Source organism: Augochlora pura, chromosome 7, assembly GCF_028453695.1.
Source record: "Augochlora pura isolate Apur16 chromosome 7, APUR_v2.2.1, whole genome shotgun sequence".
NCBI classification, from domain to species: domain Eukaryota; kingdom Metazoa; phylum Arthropoda; class Insecta; order Hymenoptera; family Halictidae; genus Augochlora; species Augochlora pura.
This window is the reverse complement of record NC_135778.1, coordinates 40039974-40061926: the sequence shown is the minus strand read 5'-3', so window position 1 is coordinate 40061926 and position 21953 is coordinate 40039974. Positions and strand designations below refer to the sequence as shown.

Here is a 21953-nt window from a genome sequence, read left to right as displayed (position 1 = left end):
TTATACACATTGTGCGTTGGCGAATGCAGAAACGAATAGAAAAAAGCTGCGATTTAGTCAAAAACACAAGCACCGCGTGGGAGATTATTTTTTCAGCTGTTCAAATAAAACGAATCAGTTTATTTTAGCCAGCGGTGAATAATTTGGTGCTGAAACCCGCGCACTACACTCTTTTTGCGTTTGATATTCTGCATATTTTCTCGATTCGAGTAATCGTCGCAACGATTAACCCTTTCCACTCGAGCGGTGACTTTGAGGCACTATAAAATTGTAAAATGATCTCTATACTAATAACATTTGCATCTTAAATATTGTGAAGGTTATGTTATCTTAACACGCACGACAAGAATCAATTAAAAATATGCATAAACCGAATTTTATTATATAAAATGAAGATACTATAAGCCAAAGAAATTATTTCTAGTTGAAATGGCTTCGAGTGCAAAGGGTTAAATATTTTCGAAGGCTTCCGCCACTTTTGTCCTCCGCCGATTACATCTGTATTCTCGATAGAATGACTATCTCTACGGATCGTCAGTTTTCTAATCGCTCTTTACCATTCTTCTAGGAATGATGATGATGTAAAACACGGATCTGTGCTGAATGATTCATCATGAGACACTGAACTGTGCTATGGTCTTCGGTTGGATATTGCACGTGTCTTTATAACTGTAATAATATTGAAGTTATACTAGTTGTTAGTTTGTAGCGATGGAACTGGTTAAATAATTTATTTTTTGATCTGTGCGGTAACAGGCCACCTTCCAATTATAAGCTTTGTTAGATAATAATGCTAAACATGGAATGCGAGAACGCGAATCACTTTCACTTGACTCGTTTTAACCTGCTGCTGTTAACAATTGCTTGGGAGTAGCATCGTTAAAAAGTACCTCGTTAACGCTTGTCAATTCGATTTACTTTTGTAATTAGTATAGAATTGCTTTTAGCAATTTTTAGTTCAAAGTTACAATTTTTTCAAACCTTTCAGTCTCTCATTAATCGCGCTATATTAAAAACTAGGAAGCGGACCTCGAATATAAATAAAAGTTGCGTGAGCCTCCGATTGAAATACAAGGAAGACTGCTTTACGAATGAGATAATTTTTAATGTTTACGGTCTTCAAAGCGACAAGGTCATTGATCCATTACACGGGATTACGTACCCTCTTTGACGTCCCGTGCGCGCTAGTCAACGTAAGGATAGCAACCGACGGTCAGGTATTTTACCTTCGTTCGGAATTTTTTACCCTTCGCTCGAACAAAAATATTGACAGCAATTACACGGCATCCGTGAAACGTCCTCGTCCCATGCGATCACGTTACTAAGCGCAGAAACGGCGAGAGAAGAGAAATATAAAAATGTATGCAAAATAAAAATATGTAAGCAGAAGATCAAGAATTGAAGTCAGACAAAATAGAATAGAAAAAAATATTGTAATAATTCTGAGCATCGCGTGTTAACCCTTTCTGCACTCAAAGCCATTTTAGCCGCAAATTTGAAATAAAATACACTTTTATGCATAGAAAATTGACTCTTGTGACTCCTATCAGTAATTTTACTAGTTAACAATTTTTTAAATCTGAGCTTTATTGGTATAATTATCTTGGGACGTGGTAGAATAATTTTAGTGGTCCCTCAGACTGTAAAAGGTTAAAATCGAGTGCAAAGATTCGAGTTTTCGTCGACTAATTTCACAGTAATGAAGACATTTAATACCTTCGCAGCGTAAAACGATCTTTTCGGAACTTCACTCAGAATAGCTAATACCTTGGCCCAGTTACCTGAAGCACCCTGTACATTCAATTAAACAAACGTCTCTTATTGATCCCAAGGCTCGATATCGAGGAGAGCTTTTAATATCTTCATCGTGCACCACTTGCGCCCGAAGTTGCCATGGAGGCTGCCCACCGGTTTCGTCAAATTCCTCCCTCTATACCTATTTATTTATAACAAATAGCTCGCGGGTAAGTTCGCAACCCCCTCTAACTAACTCCAAAAAATTAAAATGAAATAATGCGAGGTTAATCGTCGTTGAAATCTCTTAAAATTTTATAGGTTAGAGGTCTAATGATAACGCTCACCGTGGCGGCAACATTATGCTTTGTTGTCTACCTTGCTCGAAAAGTTAAGAAACTTTGTAAAAAGAAGTGCACGTGCGCGAAGAAGAATCAACGACAATGACTCGATAGAGTCGATCGTTAAGAAAATTTACGGCGAGGAAATCCTTTCCCCGAAGGTCTCAGCTCGACGCCATTGAAGTCTTCGAAAGTTCAAGTCCAGCTTTTACGGGGAGCCATTAATTAAGCAATTATCGCGTGTCCCGGCCTTCGAACGTTTTCCTCGGAGCTAACGTCGAACGGAGTGCCCGATTTAACGGTAACGCGTCGCCGGAGCAAACTGCGATTATAGTGCGATACCTAAATTTATGTGGAGGACGACGGTTCTGTTTTCAGGTTTCGTCTTCCCAGACAATGATCCGCGTCTGCCAGATTTCGACACGTCTCGAAGGACTCGGGAAATAAATGCGTCCGTCGGAGAGGGCTTATTGACCTTTGGGGAAATTAATAAATAATAAAAATGATAAAGTAATAAATAATAAAAACGTCCAATTAATCGAGACGAATGAAAACTGAATAAAATTAAATATGCTGTGATTCAGACTAATATAGAAAACATTATTAATAATAATATTTAATCACGGACTAGTTAATTTGTTTGAACTATTTTGTTGCTATCATTGTTCTTTAAATTACCAGAATTTTATTACGAAACATCGATCTAGGAATTATTATAATCATAATAATAATAAGTAATATGTAATTTATAGTAATTTCATAATCAGTTGTTAAGGTTAAAAATTATTTTGTATTTAATTTCTTGTTCTTTACAATTACGTTAAAAATTTTCGTTTATTAACGTTATATATACGAGAATTTTCAAGCACTTGAATATAACAAACTGACTCCAAGTAAAAATTTAAGATTTGTTAAAATTATTCTTTTTTCATACTTGTAATTTTAGAAGAAAAGCAAGTTTAACCAATGAGAAATGGAGATCAACAAACGCATTGGAAATTCTTAGAAATGCTTGGGACATCGTGATAGGATTTAATGTGCAATTTGCGATCGTCGTTACGTAAAGGATTGGTGTACGTACCGCGCGATTCGTTAACCTTGTTCGATTTCTGGGGCGACAAGTTGTCGCACGAAGCCATTTTGGCTTCGCGTGTCCGCTTAGGAAATCCCGTTTCTGTCGGCGAGGTGCAAAAATTTTAAATGCTGATCACCCGTTCATATGCACCGGCCACAACGAGAAAATTCTCGTGACCGGTTTCTCTGGTATGCCGGGAACCACGTCGATTGCTAAGATTCAATTCCGAAGAAAACGTCCCGCGTACGGTATCGCTTTTTCTAATTGATCTGTTAGTACATCTTTCACGCTTGTTTCCTATTGTGCGATTAAACTTTGTTTATAACGCGATTTCGGATTTGTTAATTTAATTTTACAGTTTATACAGAGTTTTAAAAGAGACCACACTCGAAAATCGAATTTTAGATATTTGTTTATCACGACTGTCGCGATTTTGCATTTGTTAATTTAATTTTACAGTTTATAGAATCTGTTATAAAAGACCAAACTCGCCACTCGAATTACAGACACCGCAAATAATAGAATTTTTATTTAGAATTTTAATAGAATTATTTTTTATTTATCTAGCATTTCAAACAGATTAAAAAAATTATTTATAAAATATAGAGTCAAAGAATAATAATATTTCTGTAACATATCGATTGACTAACGTCTTCCACTATTGTGCAAAATAAAAATTGTCCTCCTCGCAACAGACTGGAATGAAATAAAAATTAACAGATTTTATTAACAGATCTTTTAGAATAATAATCACATAACAGTAATTATCATTTTGTGCCTCTTTTATTCTTTTTGCCGTGGAAAGTCCGTCTTATCATCTCGTTTCAAATCAGTGAAATTATTCGCTTAATTATCGTTTACAAGCGCGCGAAGGAAAATTCGACGAACGGGACAAAGAATTTTTGTAGTTTCACGATTGTTGCTTTAGAAAGTGGCAAGCTCGTAAGAAAGTTGTCCCGAGTGTATAATCTCGCGGGATGTCCAATAAACGAGTAGAGGCGGAATCTCTTTGATTAACCTATTAATCGCGAACGGTGAAACTATAAAAAAGGAGGAAAAACCGATGGAAAAATGGTCGAAGTAGTTGGTGAAAATGGTGTCAAGGTAAATGGAAAGGCGGGAGGAACGCGCGAAATTAGAGCGATTCCGCCCCCGGGGGTGACACGTCCGAACAAGTTTACAAGTTTCGGCGCGCTCCTTATTCAGCGATAAATAGAAACAGTTTTCTGGCCGCCTGTCAAATCGAATCTGTAATTTTAGACGCGCGTCTGCACGTGGAAATTGCTGTCTGCGAGGGCTCGCGCGAAAATGAGAGGAGCACCGCCGACGATATCGGTACGCGCGGCAATCAATGAATCCGACGCGGGTCGGACTTTTGCAACACGTGCTCGGTTTATCCGTGTCGGCCTGGCCCCAGTGTGATTCATGCCAGTTACGCTTTTGCAACCGGGCGACTGTATCGATCAAAATAAAAGGCGGTCGAATAACTCGATCGAAAACTCTTGTATCGTTTGCTTTCACCTGGTTGATAACTTCCAGAAACGAGCGAGAAAACTGCTGGATGATTTACGCACCTGTAGAACTCAATCTCGATTGGTAAACAAGCTCGATTCGCTAATCGAGAATTTGTTTTATAGATATATTCGTTTTATAGATAAATTTGTTTTATAGATATATTCGTTTTATATCTCAAGATTTTATTCCTCCTTCAAAATATTTTATTTTATTAAAAACTTGATCGTTTGATAGTCGTTTAGCGAAAGGTGGCCAACTGGTTTGATACGGTATTTATCCCTGTTCATGATTTATCAACGGCAATATACTGGTTCCATTCACAAAGTGAAATTACAAATATAGAACAGCTATTTAAAAGAATGGTGGAACACGTTACAGTCTCGTTTTCAATAACGTGATCAATGCTGTTTCTGTAAGGGATTCTAATCGGAGTTTATTTTGAAACGGAGCTCTTTCTTCGAGCGCGTACATCTTGCTCCGACGTTTTTAAATCGAACATTTTCACAGCTAAGTCAACAAATACGAGCATCTGAACATTTTCTTATCTTTGTGGAAGTTTTGACAGCAGTTTGCGTCGTTTCTTAGTAAAAAATGACGCAGATAAGGAATATTTATTATTCAGATTGAAGTTTTATGTTGTAACATTTTTTACAAGTTACTATAATTATACTGTGTTTGTTTGATTTCCTTTTTACTTCGTTTAAATGCAATATTTTTATGAAATAGATAACTTAATAAAGAATGCCAAAGTATTTACTCTTAACTAGTTAATTACACAGTCAATTGATTAATTAATCAATCAACCGGGTAATTATTCAATCAACCAGTTAACGAATTAACCCTTTACTGTGCCATTTTCTTTACCGTCGTAATGACTGGAACTAATTCAATCGCAATAATTTCTTAGAAGAAAAAGCAACTTTATATTCATTGCGTATTTATATCTATTATAATATTTTTGTAATATTGATGACAATATAGTTCGATTATGACTTAAAGCAGTGGAAGAACATGTACTTACCTAACAAATTATTATTGTAGGGATTTACCGCGTGTGTCCTGCGAACGTTCTGGAAGGACGTGTTTTGTTTACGCGCTGCTCTGAACTCAGTGCAAAGCGAGCGATACAGCGGAACAGACGGCGTAAACAGCGAGCGTTCATCAGCGTATTTTGTTTTGTAGTATTGCGTGTCTTTCAATCAAATTTCCCCAAAAATTAGCTTTACTTTTCGAATTTTTTGCATACCCATGCGTAATTATCTCGCATCAGAAAGAAAGAAAAATTACGCATGCATTTACGGTAATTCTTTATCATTTTTGGATTCCAAAATTTCCCTAATATTTTCAGTTATCTATATTCAAGTGAAAGATCCTCTGTCAACGTAAAATTTTTAGTACAATATCATATTTCTTTCCAAAGGATCGTGGCGAAACGTGCGCGGCGTACAAACGGATCGGCGCGAGGCTTCCGCAAACGCAAACAGTGCATCCGTTTCCACGCGCAGCTGTTGCACGTGTTGTTGGAATCGGTCGGCCACTTATTTTAAAATCTTTGTCGGTCCATTTCGCTAAACGGAAACGGGGTGGCACAATGACTCTCCTCTTCATTGGTTAGACTTATTTAACAGAACGACAACGGCAATCGAAACGCGCGCGCGCGCGCGGAGAATGCGTTTAGTTAGGTGGCTGCCAGAGCCGAATTCCAAAAATACCCTCGTCCTGTGTTTTGCCGACCATAATTGCTACGGGTGTCGTACGGGTGGTCTACTATAGTACTCGTGGTGAATTATTTCGGAGACATTCTTTGCAATGTTGTTGAGACACTGAACTGAAAACGGAAGGGTAACAGAGGTTTTCGCGCTGGAAATAATAGAACGAGGCGCGAAATCTGACAATCTATCACCTGCGTATAGACTATTAATTTAATATACTATTAATTTAATTTAATATCCTATTAGTTTATGTTACTATACTATTAGTTTATGTTAACATACTACTAGTTTACCTTAATATACTATTAGTTTCTATCACAATTGTTCGTTCATACAATAAATTTAATTTATCTTCACTCCGCGCGTTTGCAGTTAAGTTACAAATGATTTGTTACCGTCAATGGGCTTCGATACCGTCTATTGTGTTCGTAATGCAATTATTCCGGAAACAGCGATCTACTAATTAATTGAACATTGAACGAAGATTAATAATAGTCGCGACGAAGTATCGCTTTCATTCGAGATGTATTCGGGTCGATGATTTATTATGTATACAGGAATCGGTGCACGATATATGTATAACGCGTCGGAATGTCTTTTTTGAACAGGCGTCGATGAATTTTTAATGGACGGATTCTTTATAAATAGATCGGCTGTCTTTATACATTTATAGTTCATGAAACTTGTCTAGAGGAATGATATCGAAAATCGCAGCGGGGTCATATTCGTGTTTGTATTATTTTAGAGATATCGAAGCTATTTCCGCAGGGATTACAGTTTTCAATCTCGCGTTCTCTAATTTCTCGTGTATACGGCTGGATTTATATTTTCATTGAAAAAGAGAAATTTTATGGGTTTGTTTGGCTTTATATTAAAGGGAAAAAAGAAATAAAAGTAGGCTGAGAAAATTACGATTTTTATTTGACGCTAAAGATGACACTAATTTTTTATTAATTTGTTTTTATTGGTTAACCTGCAGAGATTAGTAAGTGCGAATATATTTTGCTTTAATTGTAATTTTCATAAATTATACTGTAAATTTAGTGCAAATTGGGCCATTGCTAGTAGAATTTTCAAAAATATTTTTCCTGGGCTATTTTTCCTTAAATTTTCATATAAATCGTGATATTTTAAAATTTGTTAAATAATAGTATAATAATAGTTATTTGAAACATTTTACGATTACACGTTTCATTGAGCAGTGCAAAATCTTCGTCGCAGATAAAATGGAGAATTACGTGCGCGTATTTCGAACAGAGGTTAATGACCCCACTAGAGTAATCAGTTCCCGAAAAGATATGAATTCGAGACGAGAGTAATGGCTCAATCTAATTTTGACTAATGAGTTTTTGACGTCACTGACAGCAAGCGATAAATCATTCTAATCTCGAGGAATAAGTGCAGGTTCGGTAACTTTCGAGTTGTCCGGAGTAGTTTTTGCTGATATTTATAACAAATATCAAGTGTTTCGAGTCTGAAATTCGGACAATTTTTCTTAGAGCTCAAAGTGATGTGTATGTTAAACTGAAATGTTGGTTCTCTTTTATACATTCACAGATAAAAATTGTGAGATCGTGAAACTTAACTGAAAGTATGAAAATATCGTATCGATTATAATTAATTCTTAATAAAAGTATAGTGGACTTGTAATAAAAATTAAAACTATTTCCTACTATTATAATATTACACATGTAAGTAAATTATGTTGTATTTAATTCAAACATTTTCATAGCATAATTGTAATAATGATGGCAGTAAATGAATCATTAGCCCCATGTACGAGTCACATTTTCGTAGCGGAATTTTCAGAGCTTCGTACCGCGACGACGTTCGCTTGTTTTACAAGCCTGCACGGGCCAGGGACATCTCCGGCAACGTTGAAAATTCATTTCGGTCCCGGGGCAGAGCTTACGTTGCGGCTTTGACCTAGCCAAATAAAAAATTCACGTCGCCGGGACGATCCGTTTTCTGGCCGTCGGCAAGGATATATCAAACATACGTCAGCGTGTTCTGTGTTTCGAGCGCAATTTAAATCGCGTGACGAGCACGGCTAGACGATGCAGGAATTTCCCCGTTTTGCTGAATCCGACATTTCTCCCCCCCCCCCCCTCTCTCTCTCTTCGCCAACACGTGATTTTTCCCCCTGTGTATACTATCGTACAAATGCCTGAAGCATCTGATTTTATAACACTAATTGGTACCCAACCCCTTTCGTACACTAACGAGACCTGACTCGACACGAAGACTTTGAACTGACTCGACTCCAATTTAGACATATTCCGTTGAAGGTATCTAATTATTAATTTTTATTTATTTATTTATTTTCGGTATTTCGACGATACAAACTTTTCATGTTATAAAGCTAAAATAGAAAATAATAACTATTGAATAGACAAGTAAGAGCAAAGTGATAAAATTGGTAACTAATAAAATAGAATAAATATGCAATATTTAAAGGTACAAAGTCGTTAATTAAAAAATCATTAAATAGCTATTATTTACGATTTTAATAAAGTTTTTTAATAAATATAACTTTGATATACCGTGTATATACATATATCTTCTGCTTTTTTTTAACTAGTATTTTACGTCGCATCAACTATACTTTTTTAATTAATTAGAATTTGAATGAAAGAACAGACTATACTAAATACTTAAAATCTAAATTGAATTTTATTTTTATAATATTAATATAATAATCGTAGATATGCGATAAATATAAATTTTCTTCTTACGACAAAGAATTATTATGAACAAGGAAGTTCGAGACATTGTAATCGGCTGAATAGAAGGAAGTCTGAAATTATTTTGCGATTTGAACGAATCGGACGTATAATTGCTCTACACGCAAATTAAAATAAAATTAGAGACCTTGTTATATTCGCTGTTTTTGCAGATGAAGATTTATAAAAATTGTTACGTCACACTCTCGAAGCTCTTCAACGACTATAAGAAAATGTGATAAAACGTTTTACGTTCACGTCAATTTAAATATTTCAATAAAATATTTTATATACTTTCGTTGTACAAGGATTAAAGTTAATTACCAAATACGGAGAGAAATTCCATTTTACTTTAACCCTTTTTTTATTATAACATTTTTACAATGTTTCAGACAGTGAAATCATGTACTCCCGAAAATGTTTATTTAGTTTATTTATTTTTAAAGTACGTGCTCGCGGCACGCGCGCCGAAGACTAGGAGATACCACCGGCCCCGCGCAATCGTTAACGATTCCATTTAGCTTCTTTGTTGTCGTAATCGTCTACCGTACGGATAATCCTGTTCGATCACGTGACGTCACAGCCGCGACAGAGCGAAGTTTTCGTAACGTCGGGGGGGATATTTTCGAACGAGTTATTCTGGCAATCGGCCCAGTAAATGCACGGGACACCCCTTTTTAACCCGAGAGGGAACCGACGAGAGCCCGTCGCCGCGCGCTTGTTTACCAAGCGATCGCACGTCGAACTTCGTTATTACACGTTCCCCGTTTCCAATAAACTGACAAGATTTTCGAAAGCAGCGATCATTGTAATCTTTTTGCTTGCTTAAATGGCATATTTGCAAGGTTAAAAAATTGTTCTTTTCGATGCATTTAAAATTACCCGCGGTAAACTAGACAAGCTTCTTTTTGACAGCAAAAAACATCATTCGGTTTTTATTTTTTTTTTGACAATGTTGCAGGCGAGCAAAAAATCTGAAAAAAATTGAGCACACGAGCCGTGATAGTATCTTGTCAGGGAATTAATATAAAAATAACTGATATGTTAGTTTTCGAGAAATCTTCAATTTTCCGATTATTTTTTGGTTTTCCATTTTTTGATAATCACAGTAATTGAAAAATCTGAAAAAAATTCTATAACATGCTGCTTGATGTCCAAAATAAGCCACATTTTTTTCAAAATTTTGGAACACCGCTAAATGTGGAAAAGTGCCGGAAAACTGCGACATCTAATTTACCCTGTAACTACATCATCATCTTCTATAAATCCATTAGTTACTAATCTAAGAAAAAAAAAATATCATTCATAGCTGAAAAATAAATTGACACCCACAACAAGCTGCGAAAGCATTAAAAGAACAATACCGCGCCAAAGATTCCGATTCTAAAACGTCATAACCGAGTTTTCCATTCGACACAATTCATCGATCATGCAGAAACGTTTCTATCCGCTTCCATCAACAAATAGAAAGACGTATCATCGATACACGAATAAATATTTGAACGCGCAGCTGTCCCATCGAAGTTCGAAAGCGAGAGACAAACGCTTGTTACATGTCTGTTTGTTTCGCCGTGGCGGAGATTTCTGCGCGAAAGAAGCGTGATTTGCAAAACTCCGCGAAGTGGCACGGCGTCGACGACGACGACGACGACGACACGGCGGCGCCGTGGAAACTGTTTTTACTTTCATTGCCCGGCAAATCTACCGTGGCGAAGCAATAAACGATAATTGAAAGATGTTCCCCGAGGAACGAAAGCAAGCGTTCCGCGAGGAAGGAAACCTTTCACTCGGGTAACGCCGAACGGATGCTGCAGGAGAAATTGTGGAATCTAGTTTCGGGTCCTCGTTTTCGAGACCATCATTTTTCGACTTTCCTATACCTTGTCTGGTTTCGACGAATTATAAGGCGTTACGAGGCGCGTTCAAATATTTCGGGGAAACCGTGTCACGATTTTGTTCAAAGGCATGCCAAGTAAATAATTATTTATCTTATTAATCGCGAACGGTATTTAATATTTAAAGATTTATATAATAATATTGGAGCTTATAGTACAATTTAACACATTTATTTATTGCCAGAAAATTATACAATATTATTTTATGTTCATTATTTACGAGGGAATTGAATTCAGTTGATTGTTACTGACACGTGTTTAATTTCTGTGTTGCAGGGTGGCTTCGCGAGAGTTTACCTGATGACTGACGTCAGCAATGGAAACGAATACGCTTGCAAAATAATTCCAAAAAATCGGATGCAGAAAATTCATATGCAGAAGGTTCGTATATTATTCATTTTACTATTATGTTATATTTAATTTACTATTATGTTACATATATTTTACTATTATGTTATATTTATTTTACTATATTATGTTACATTTATTTCACTCATTATTGCGAGTTTTTTGCAACCCCTATAATTCTCATATATTATTGAATCTTTTTATTATTTAACCTATAACGGTAAGAATCTTCTTTCAAGCGTAGAAATTAATTCTCTCCGATCAGAAAAACTCTATGACGCTTTAAATTAATACCTAACAGCTTGTAGTACGCTGTTAGTATATATTATAGTACCGCTAAAGTACGGTAAAGGGTTAGTAACAGATTTTTAAGAAGAATAATCAGAACTAAATTAATTATTATAAAAATTGTAAAATAGACTTCGAGCGGTGATTTGTTGTGCAGCGGCCGCCGAAAGGGTAACAACAATAACGATACATCGTTTGCAGATCGCCCGCGAGATCATGATCCACAAGGAGCTGAACCACGTGAACGTTGTCCAGATGCATCACTACTTCGAGGATAACCTGAACGTGTACATGCTTCTGGAGGCCTGTCCTCGAAAGGTATCGTGTGTCCCATGCCTACCTGCCCACCGCGCTCGCGCAGTTTCCTACGGTACATTCTCCTCTATACGCTCGCTCGCAAGAATTTCCCAACCGTCTCCTTTCGTGCTCGGGGCCCCCGGGATATCCCCGTTGTATTCGAAGAATGAGAGAAGTTCGCGTACCTGTTAGATAAAAGCTCTCTCTCTCTTCTCCTCTCTCTCTCTCTCTCTCTCTCTCTCTCTCTCTCTCTCTTTTGCTCTTCACTCGCGCCGGAGAGATCAGCCGCAGCTAACTCAAAGGGGAGCCACCGGACTCTCTGCGCCAGTATTTACGGTCCATTTAAAGAAACGGAATTGCTTTGTCGCTCGTTTCTTCGGAGCCAACACGAATTTATACGTTCGCCTTGAAATAGACGCGCCGCACACAAGCGAAACCTTTTGAGTCCGTTCTCCGGTGGTCCGACAATGATAGGACCTTCCTCCACCCTCGGCGCGGACGAATCTTTGACGGCGTCGCTGACAGTCGGAATCGGGTCGACACGCGAAAAAATTGTACACAAAAAAAAATTTCGATGCCACTATAACCAATTTCGATTAAATACGGTGTGTAGGAGTACAGGCTTGGGTCTGCTGTTACAAAATTTTGCTATATTTTGCAAAGGGGTATTTTTACCGAAGATAATAAAAGAGAAGAAATTATCTAAATCAAAATAAATTATCCTCTTATCAAATTCTATAAATAAAATTACCTAACGACAATAAAAGAAACGAAAATTGTCCATCTTCCTATTAAGAAAAATATAAAGGATAAATAAGTGCTAATGGACGTAGCGTGAGAGGAATCACAGTGCAAGGGGTTAAATACGGTTGCAGCATGAAGGAAGCCCGGCGCGTCACGCTTGAAAAATAAGGGGCGTACTTAATAAACTTCACCTAAATCGATGAATAGAACGCGAAGAATCAACTGTGTGGCCGGCCTGGCCTCCAGACTTAACCCCATTTCCTTTGTGGAACACTTGGGAATATCGTGTATCGAGATGAACCGACTATATCAGGTGGTATAGATAACGGATTACTACAGTGTACGTTGCAATAAAGTCGCAGGACATTGAAACGTACAAATATACAGAAAAATAAAATATATTTAATATTTTGCACGACTTCTGTGATTTAAGAAAATTAATTTTATTTCCATTTGGAAAATTGATTCAGTAAAATCGCCCCAATAAAAATTATTGTTATAATAAAATGAGTGAAACGTCCTGTTTAGCCTTTGGTAAATTTTTACATCGATTGTACGATTACTTATTATTTTAAATAACGTACGAAAGAAGTTTAGAAAACTGAAGAAATAGTATAAAAAATTCGTAGTAAAACGTAGCATCATTTACTTATTTATTTATTCATTTATTTATTTATTTATAATATGTTTCATTTATAATATTGTTAGTGGAGAATCGTGGCCGCCTGAAATCCCGGTATTCCTCCGCGGTCAGAAAAGGGAACGAGCACTTGCACTCTCCACAGCTGATCTGTCCACTCGTTTGTACCGTTAGGATGCACTGGAACGACAACTAATCGCTCGATTATTAACCGCTTCTCAAATCATTAACTTTAACCGGTGTATACGTATTCGCTCGGCCGCGCGGCAAACCAGCAAGAAAATTGGCTAGATGGCTTCCAACTGCGATATCGAAACTGGAAATTGCCTGTTAGGTCCGTCGAGGTTCTTCTTATTACAGAAAATTTCCTTAATGTAACCTCCGAGGATTGAAGGTAAATAGTTTACCCCTTCCGCTACGATGATTACCACTTTTTCGTTCTTAATCATTTCCTTGATGTCACGATATGATCTTCGTTTCTCGATTATCTTCGTTTACTTACATTTATATTTATTACTTATATTAATCTCAATTTAATTCTTTCGAATTTAATCCTTTCGGGGGAGATAAATACTTTTTAACACCTTGCTCTACGAAAGCTTTCCAAAATTATAAGGACACTTTCCTCGCAGATCTAGTTTCACAGAATTGTTTATAAAAAGCCTTAGATAATTAGTACAATGAACAATAAATTTTCATCTTTTGTTGCAAGTAAAATTGTGTAATAAAAAGTTATGTTTACAGCTTTTGAAATAAGATGTACAGTTTTGTCATCAAAATTAATTTTACAATAGTCAATGTACCAAATAGTGGAACCGTTTACCAGTTGATGGGTCTTTTGTTCACAAAAATTCCAAGAAAAATAGTTTATCAGCGTTCGAACAGTACTTGAATCTTCCGAACGTTGTTCTCTCGTATTATGGTCCTTTTTAACCTTAGACCTTTCTCGCAGATAATGTTTAAATTACAATTGAATACATCGCGTTATTTCCGTTCTTTAGACTGCGAATGGGGTCAACGGTTGTATATATTTTTACGATAACGTAGATTAGATTGTCCCACTAACACCGTACAATGGTAAACTGTGTCATTTTCGTTTGACAGAGCCTGATGCACGTGCTGAAGTACCGTGGCAAAGTCACGGAGCCGGAAGCACGTTACTATATGAAGCAAATGGTGAGAGGAGTCGCGTATATCCACTCCCAGAAAGTTGTTCATCGAGATTTGAAGCCGGGCAACATGTTCTTATCGGATCGCATGATCGTCAAGATCGGTGACTTCGGACTGGCGACCAGACCCGACGGACAACGCAGACGCGTGTAAGTATTTTTTCTCTCTGTTTCCGGCTGGTGCAACGCCTGGAAATAGTTGGAAATGAATTTTATGTATACATTTTATTTGAAATTAATTTTTATATTAATTAATGTGAACATCAGAAAACCAATCTTAAAGCATTGCGTACACCTAAAATAATAAAAATTTAATTTCTAAAATATAAATGCAGAATTTAAATGATAATCCTTTCCACGCGAAGAGATATTTATTTCCCAAATTATAAAACAAATTCAAGCATATATTGTAATAGAAATTGTACAAAATTTAAATAAATCCTACCTTGTCATTGTTATAAAGTATACCTTAATATACCTTAGTTCAGTAATTCTAGTATTAATAACAATTTAATGAAATAATCTAAAACTAAAGGACCGAACAAAATAATTTTACTTGTACCTTTCTCTTAATTACCCATGTCGCACTGTGAGAACACGAGACCTATGTTCTACACGAAGTTAAAAATGATTGACAGACGTGCACGCGCCTTGTCCGACAGGTATCCGTAATAATTCGTCCTTTTTGTATGCGCAGGACAATATGCGGAACACCGAATTACATCGCGCCGGAAGTGTTGTATAAACAGGCGTACAGTTACGAGGCGGATGTTTGGGCGCTCGGCTGCATACTTTATGCCCTGCTGGTAGGGCAACCACCTTTCGACACGGCAACGTTGAAGGAGACGTACGACAGGATATGTAATAATCATTATCGCGAAGTCGACGACACGATAGCGAGCCGCAGCGGCCAGGATCTCATTAGACGGCTACTGCAACCGAATCCGGAGCTTAGGCCGTCGTTGGAGAGGGTCAAGGAACACGCTTATCTCACCAAGGAATACGTACCGTCCTCCCTTTCCCATACCTGTTGCTACCAGCATCCGCACGCGGCGATCATCGACTCCATACCGTCGCCGTCCTCGAACTCGACCACCTCCAGAAATCAGAAAATTAATAAAAATCAGGTCGGTTGGCAATCTGGAAGACCGCGACCTCTAAGAAAATTTTTTTAAACAATTAACGATTCCGTTAAAAAATGCAAGAGGATTCTCTTAAGCATTTCTTTTGGAATTAATTAACTTGAAAAATATAAGATCTCTGTACTCTGTACACGTGGACACAGTTCGATATTTTTAATATTTGTTAAATGTTCTTAGGTTTGGCCAAACATGTTGTCGCAGGAGGCATCACACCCGTACCAGCAGCAAACTATGCACACGCAACAGCCCCAACCGCTGCAACAACACCAACAGCATCAACCGCAGCAGCAGCAGCAGCAACAGTATCAGATGAGCCGATCTCAGAAAAGTTTACGAAAAGGATCGAAAGTGATCACCTGGTTAGCCAGGAAGCTGCCGAAAGTGCCGAAATTTATGCAACGACTGAATAGTATATTGTGCCCGGATCATAAAAAGATGGGCTACGTCGCGCAGAGCATGCAAATGCACAGAGCATTGCAGGCGTGCATCAGCGAGATAAATCATAAGAATATGATGCAGAATCCGCCGCCGGTAGAGGACGTGGTACCACTGTTTATCACAAAATGGATCGACTACTCGAATAAATATGGTCTCAGCTTTCAGCTTTCGGATAAATCTGTTGGCGTTCTATTCAATGATAATACCAAAATTAGTTACACACACGACAGAAGGTCAGTACTATTTTATTAATTAACACGTATTCTATTTATCAAATATTTTGGTCTGTTTCGAAAACAAGTCAATAATTTCGCATCGATTATCTGTAATAATGTGCAGAGGGTTAAATATTTGTTTCTAATCGCATTTGGTTTTTCGAAATGGATTTCTGTTCGCAAAGAAGAGTGGAGTATATGACAACCGAGGATGAAGTAACGAGATACCATAGAGAAGAAGACGTTCCGCCTGTTCTGCAAGAGAAGCTTGAGTTACTCCAACGTTTCACCCAATATATGGATAACTATATGACTGAAGGTAATACGAATAAACATAAATGCAATGTTACTAAGCTTGTACTAAATTAAAGTGATTAATTCTATGAAATTGTTTACCAAGGTGGTGAGATCAAGGAATATCGAAGCGCTCCGAAGCAGTCGAAGAACGTTTGCATACCACGAATGCGGAAATGGTTGAGAACGGACAAGACTATTGTGATGGAACTGACAGTTCCTCTTTTACAAGTTAACTTCTTCGAGGACCACACGAAGCTGGTGGTTTCGCAAGAATCGCCCAGCAGAGGTTATTTAATTACCTATATCGACACCAGCAGGCAAACAACCTCATACTGGTTGAACGATATAAGAGATTTCGGCTGCACAAACGATCTCTACGAATGTTTATATTACGTGTGCAAACTCTCCAGGGAGTTCGCAGAATTACACAATAATACAATCGCTTGACCATTGTCGGCGCGCTCGAAAATACAAGGTTCGTCGAATGATATAAATTCGGTTGGTGGTCCGCCATTCATGTCTTTTCTGTTTGCTGCACTCATACTAAACTTGACACTAATTTGTTAATATTTATAAACAAATGACTTTTTGTTACATCTAGTTTACGTTAATTGTTAAGAACGTATTACATCATTATTTTATTATGTACATTTTATTGTTTCTCTCGTGTGTAGATAAAATCGTAAAATTTAATTGGTACTATGTTACATTTTTACTATAGCCGAGTATTTCTAAAACGACCTATTATCGATACAACGTAAAAGTGTTCATTATTTTTAAAAAATTTTATTTTCATTATTGGAGTATTTGCATTTTAAATTTATCGAGTTAAAGAGATCTTGTAATGTTAAAGGCATTTACTGGAAAAAATGTACATACAACAATTCCCACTAAACATATTTTATTATGCAATATTGATAAGGTGATAAATAATGTTAATTTTACATTGTAATAAATATTTTTGTAAAGTAAAATTAGTGACGTAAAAATAGTACATGCTATATGAAATTGAAATACTGAAAATGAAAAAAAATTTGATAAAAATCATTTCGAACGTTTTAGGTAAATTACTATTTTCGATTGATCTATTTGATGTAAGTTAAATTTAAAAAAAAAATAGTCGGTGCATTATGTTCGAATAGTTCAAATTAAAGTTTTAGTATATCGAGCGGTGTGGGTGCAGCCAAATAGAAAGATATTATTGGATAAAAAATGTATGGAAGTATAAGGTAAGCCATATTTAAATTTTGCATACAATTGTTTCTTTTACAAAATATAACAAAGATGTGATACATTATGTTGTAAGAGAAGAAAAACAAGGCGTAGGTAAATTAATGAACACTAAAAGTGTGGTTGATTTTTTAATTACAATTATACAAATGCAGACTCTTACTCAGATCTGTTCAGACTTCCATTTTGAACAACTATATATTGTTCATGTTTGGTTAAAATTATAAGTAACGACTAACTCTGTCGTTAATAGGTATATGCACAGTAGTTTGAAATTCTAAGTAACTCGATACTAGATGTATTACTGTGTATACACTCGTTACTATTACACTAATTTAAATGAACTCATGACTTTTTTATATCTCATAGTTATGCATATTCATACGCATAAAAGCTATTAACTGTTAATACAAAAGCTGTCAACACACAAATTTCAAAATTATTCTTTGCATTAAATTTATGTCTTCAAAAAAATGGTCAAGATAATGTAAAAAAAAAATGTTTTACATGTGTATTATTTTAACGTTGTGTTATTCAATGTTAATGTGCCACGTTTAGAACAATTATTTTTTAACGTAATTTTTATTTATACCGAAATCGACAAATAGGAAATATAATTTTGGAAATTTGAACATAGCAATTGAATTTTTAGTCAATTGTATGTTTTTATTTTATATTTGTCACAAATATCAAATTTGTGTGTTAACATTCGTCCATTGTATATCCATCTTAATATAATTGTTATGAGAATGAGTTAACATGCTTCGAGGATATCTTTACCAATCAGTAAGCTCTCCTAAGCGCATTTTCTAAGTATAAATAAATTTGTTTTCACGTAGGCAATAAGTTATAGTGCAAATATTCTTACCGTAGGAAGAAGTCAAATCGGAGCCATCAGATTTAGCGTTCCGAACCAACACATTTGTTATTATACAATAATAAAGGATACTAGATTGATAGGCATGGCGGAGATTGAACCAAACGAAAAGGAAAAAAATAATGGAAAATTGAAGCAATAGAAAACTTATTCTGATATTCGATCGTAGCATTAAAATACTTTGTAATAAAAAAAAAGATATTTAAACGACAAAAAAATTCAAAGTGTGTTCTAAAAAAAAAAAGAAAAAGAAACTTTTCATATATGAGAGATACAAATAAGATGATGTGCTAAACAATGATTTCTACAGAATGCCAAAACACTCATAATCTAAGTGCCTATATTGAACAAGAGCCTGTGTGTGTGTAACGTAAATCTAGGTTTTGGAACAATCTGAATTTCGGCAAGTTTCATTTCTTGGTGAAAGAAATTCATCGTAATGAAAGCAATCTGGGGGAGTACCAATTAGGAGAACGGCCTCTTTAGAAATGATTACAGAGTATGTACACGGATTGGGTTGACGGTACACAGTCGCAATGAAAAATAACATAAAGCGGACCAACTTAATTGGCTTGCAACAATATATCGCACATCGGTTGCTTCTATGTGAATGATTGTGACGCATAATTATCCAACGTAAACTTCCATGATAAAAAGAAATCATCTATTTTCGGGTACACGTACAAACCATTTGCAATCTACGATATCATATACCCACTAAAAAATGCTTCTATATAACATTTACCGAAATAACGATACAACATCTTTAATATACATGGCAGAAGATCTCTATTTTCCGAGCCAAATATTTTGATCGCTTATGTATTTATTAATCGTCTCGTTATCATAATTAAAATCACGTGAACGTTCGAAAACTGATTACATTTCCATTTATTTTCTTTAATAATTGCTTATGCATTCTTTGTACTTAAAATTGAAAATTATTGTATTTTCAAACGCTGATATCTTTACATTGATAATATGTAAAATTCTGAACAGGATTACGTTATGATTTGTAAGTGGCTTTTTAAATTGTTATGAAGTCTAGCAAGGACGATGAATTAATAGATCGGCACTTTGTATGGAAGGAAGGTAGAAACATTTTTAGTGGATGGCACTACGTATACAATGTTGTTGAATACTTTTGATACGACACGCTATTTAGTTTTGACTTCGATGCCTCGTGTGCGATGTCTTCGCAGAGAATTCAAACTAACAAACACTCAGGACATAATTTTCATCGCTCGCAATATACGAAATTGCATTGAATTTAAATAACTGTGTAATTCACCAGTTGAAGCAATGTCATTAATTCGTTTGTTAATATTACTCGAGTCGAGTTACATCCATACGAAGGTGTTTTAGTTATTCGAACATGCTTAACTGAAGGTCTAATGATCCTTAGTAATCCTAGTCACTCTCGTTTTTTCGCTTTGATAAGATAAAGAGCGAAAAAGAAAGTACCACTGCCATCGGTTCACACCGCAGTAGCCTGTCGTTGCTATATCCCAGGCTGTTAATTAGATAACATTATTTATTATAATTAGCAACATTATTATTATTATTAGAATTCTTATCGCAAGTACACTTGTCTTTATCATCGTCATTATTAGCAATTGCCATTGGCAAGTTATATGCGTATATGTTTACCGAATACATTAAGCCTTCGTATTTATGAAACGTAGCGTATTTAATAATTTGATCTCATCGAAAGTGGAAATTCAAATTGTCCGAATATCATTTGTTGACGATAGAAAATTAAATGAAATGTACTTAAATATATTTAAAAGTATATTATATTACAGAAACGTTGAATTATTATTCTTTCTGACGAATAGTATGTAATAAGTTCTCATTGGAGAGGTCTTCTTTTAACAAAAAATTCCAGCAGTATAAATAATTCTCATAATGTAGTATATTATAGGATAAAAAGCACTTAAGTCAGTGACTTAGAATGTAAAAGTTCATCGAAACAGATCTCCATTGGGTACTCGGGTGTGCGTGCCCACCAGGCCCCTCACCCTTGCACTCGCATGCGATTGTCAATGCTCCCTCTCCGGCAGGGAGTAGCTCATAGCATAAAATCATTGGTTCAGACTTAGGCGAGACATTGAACTGTAAGGGCGAGGGACTTGGCGGGCGCCGAACCTGGCAAGCACGCACTTAACTGGAACTTCGAGAAACACAAGTTTGTTTCTTGGATAGCATATATTGTTATATCGTCACCATAAGTTACTCTATGACTTGTTGTGATATACTTGATCGAGGTTCTTCTAATGTAATTATACTTAGTACAATGCCAGCGGAGGTAACGCATGTATCCACTTACATATTGTATAAGCCAACTTAATTTCCAGCGAACACTATCTATCTGCCTGAAGTGATTTAAACGGATATATACCGATTATACTTTAATTTCGTTCGATATATTCTAATCGTAACGCGTATTACTCGTACAGATGCCTCGGGAACCGAGTTAATTGTATTATAAACACATTGGAACGAAGGTATTCAAATTTTATCTCTTAAACTCTATTTCCGGATTCGTTTATTAATTTTTTCGGACGGTTAACTTACTTCCCGAGGCAGCTGTATACCGTGAAATTAAACAACAATTGATGATAAAGATCTCAGAATCATTAATTTATCCATTATACGTGAAGTGAATCGAATGACGGAGAAATATACACGATGATTCAATTTTATGTATGCATGCAGAGTCTTTAGAATTTACCATATAATAATGTACCTAATGATTAGAATTTAATCAAGCATGGGAGGAAGTAAACTAATAAGAACGGAGAATCTTGTTAAAACATTTCATTTTATATTACAAGATATCTTGTACATTATAATATTTTACAATTTCGAGTTTTTTAATTTTGAGTTTAAAAGAAATGCAGTTTATTTCTATAATTAAGAATAGAAAATTCATTTAAAAATGATTTGAGTATTAACGTGGTCTACCTTGATGCCCGCACATGAAAATTTCTACGTTAAATATGGTACGTTTGTTTAAAGTCTCCTGCGTATACATAGACGTATATGTTACGATTGTTAACGATAAACGAGGATGAACGTTTCCTTGCCGGAAACGTTTTATAGATCTGCGATTTTTATAAGATACACATTCACGAAATGCAATGAATCGGAAAGGTTCGTTCAACACGATTAATGTGATTTTATTTCGTTTCTTTCAAGTGTACACACTTAGATTATACCCTATGTACATATAAAGCTACTTATTTACCAACAAAAATACATTATAAAATT

The 21953-nt window shown here is 35.8% G+C and overlaps 1 protein-coding gene across 1 annotated transcript in view; it reads left to right on the top strand.

Annotated features, from left to right (window-relative positions):
* LOC144472395 (serine/threonine-protein kinase PLK1) overlaps positions 1–21499 on the top strand; it is a 36602-nt gene extending 15103 nt beyond the window's left edge. Inside the window, exons 2-8 of the mRNA XM_078185442.1 lie at positions 11272–11376; positions 11833–11949; positions 14417–14631; positions 15179–15608; positions 15801–16294; positions 16465–16595; positions 16677–21499. Of these exons, the coding sequence (XP_078041568.1) occupies positions 11272–11376; positions 11833–11949; positions 14417–14631; positions 15179–15608; positions 15801–16294; positions 16465–16595; positions 16677–17020 (1836 nt within the window). The 3' untranslated portion in view covers positions 17021–21499. The remainder of the gene's footprint in view (positions 1–11271; positions 11377–11832; positions 11950–14416; positions 14632–15178; positions 15609–15800; positions 16295–16464; positions 16596–16676) is intronic.
* The last annotated feature ends 454 nt before the right edge of the window (positions 21500–21953 follow it).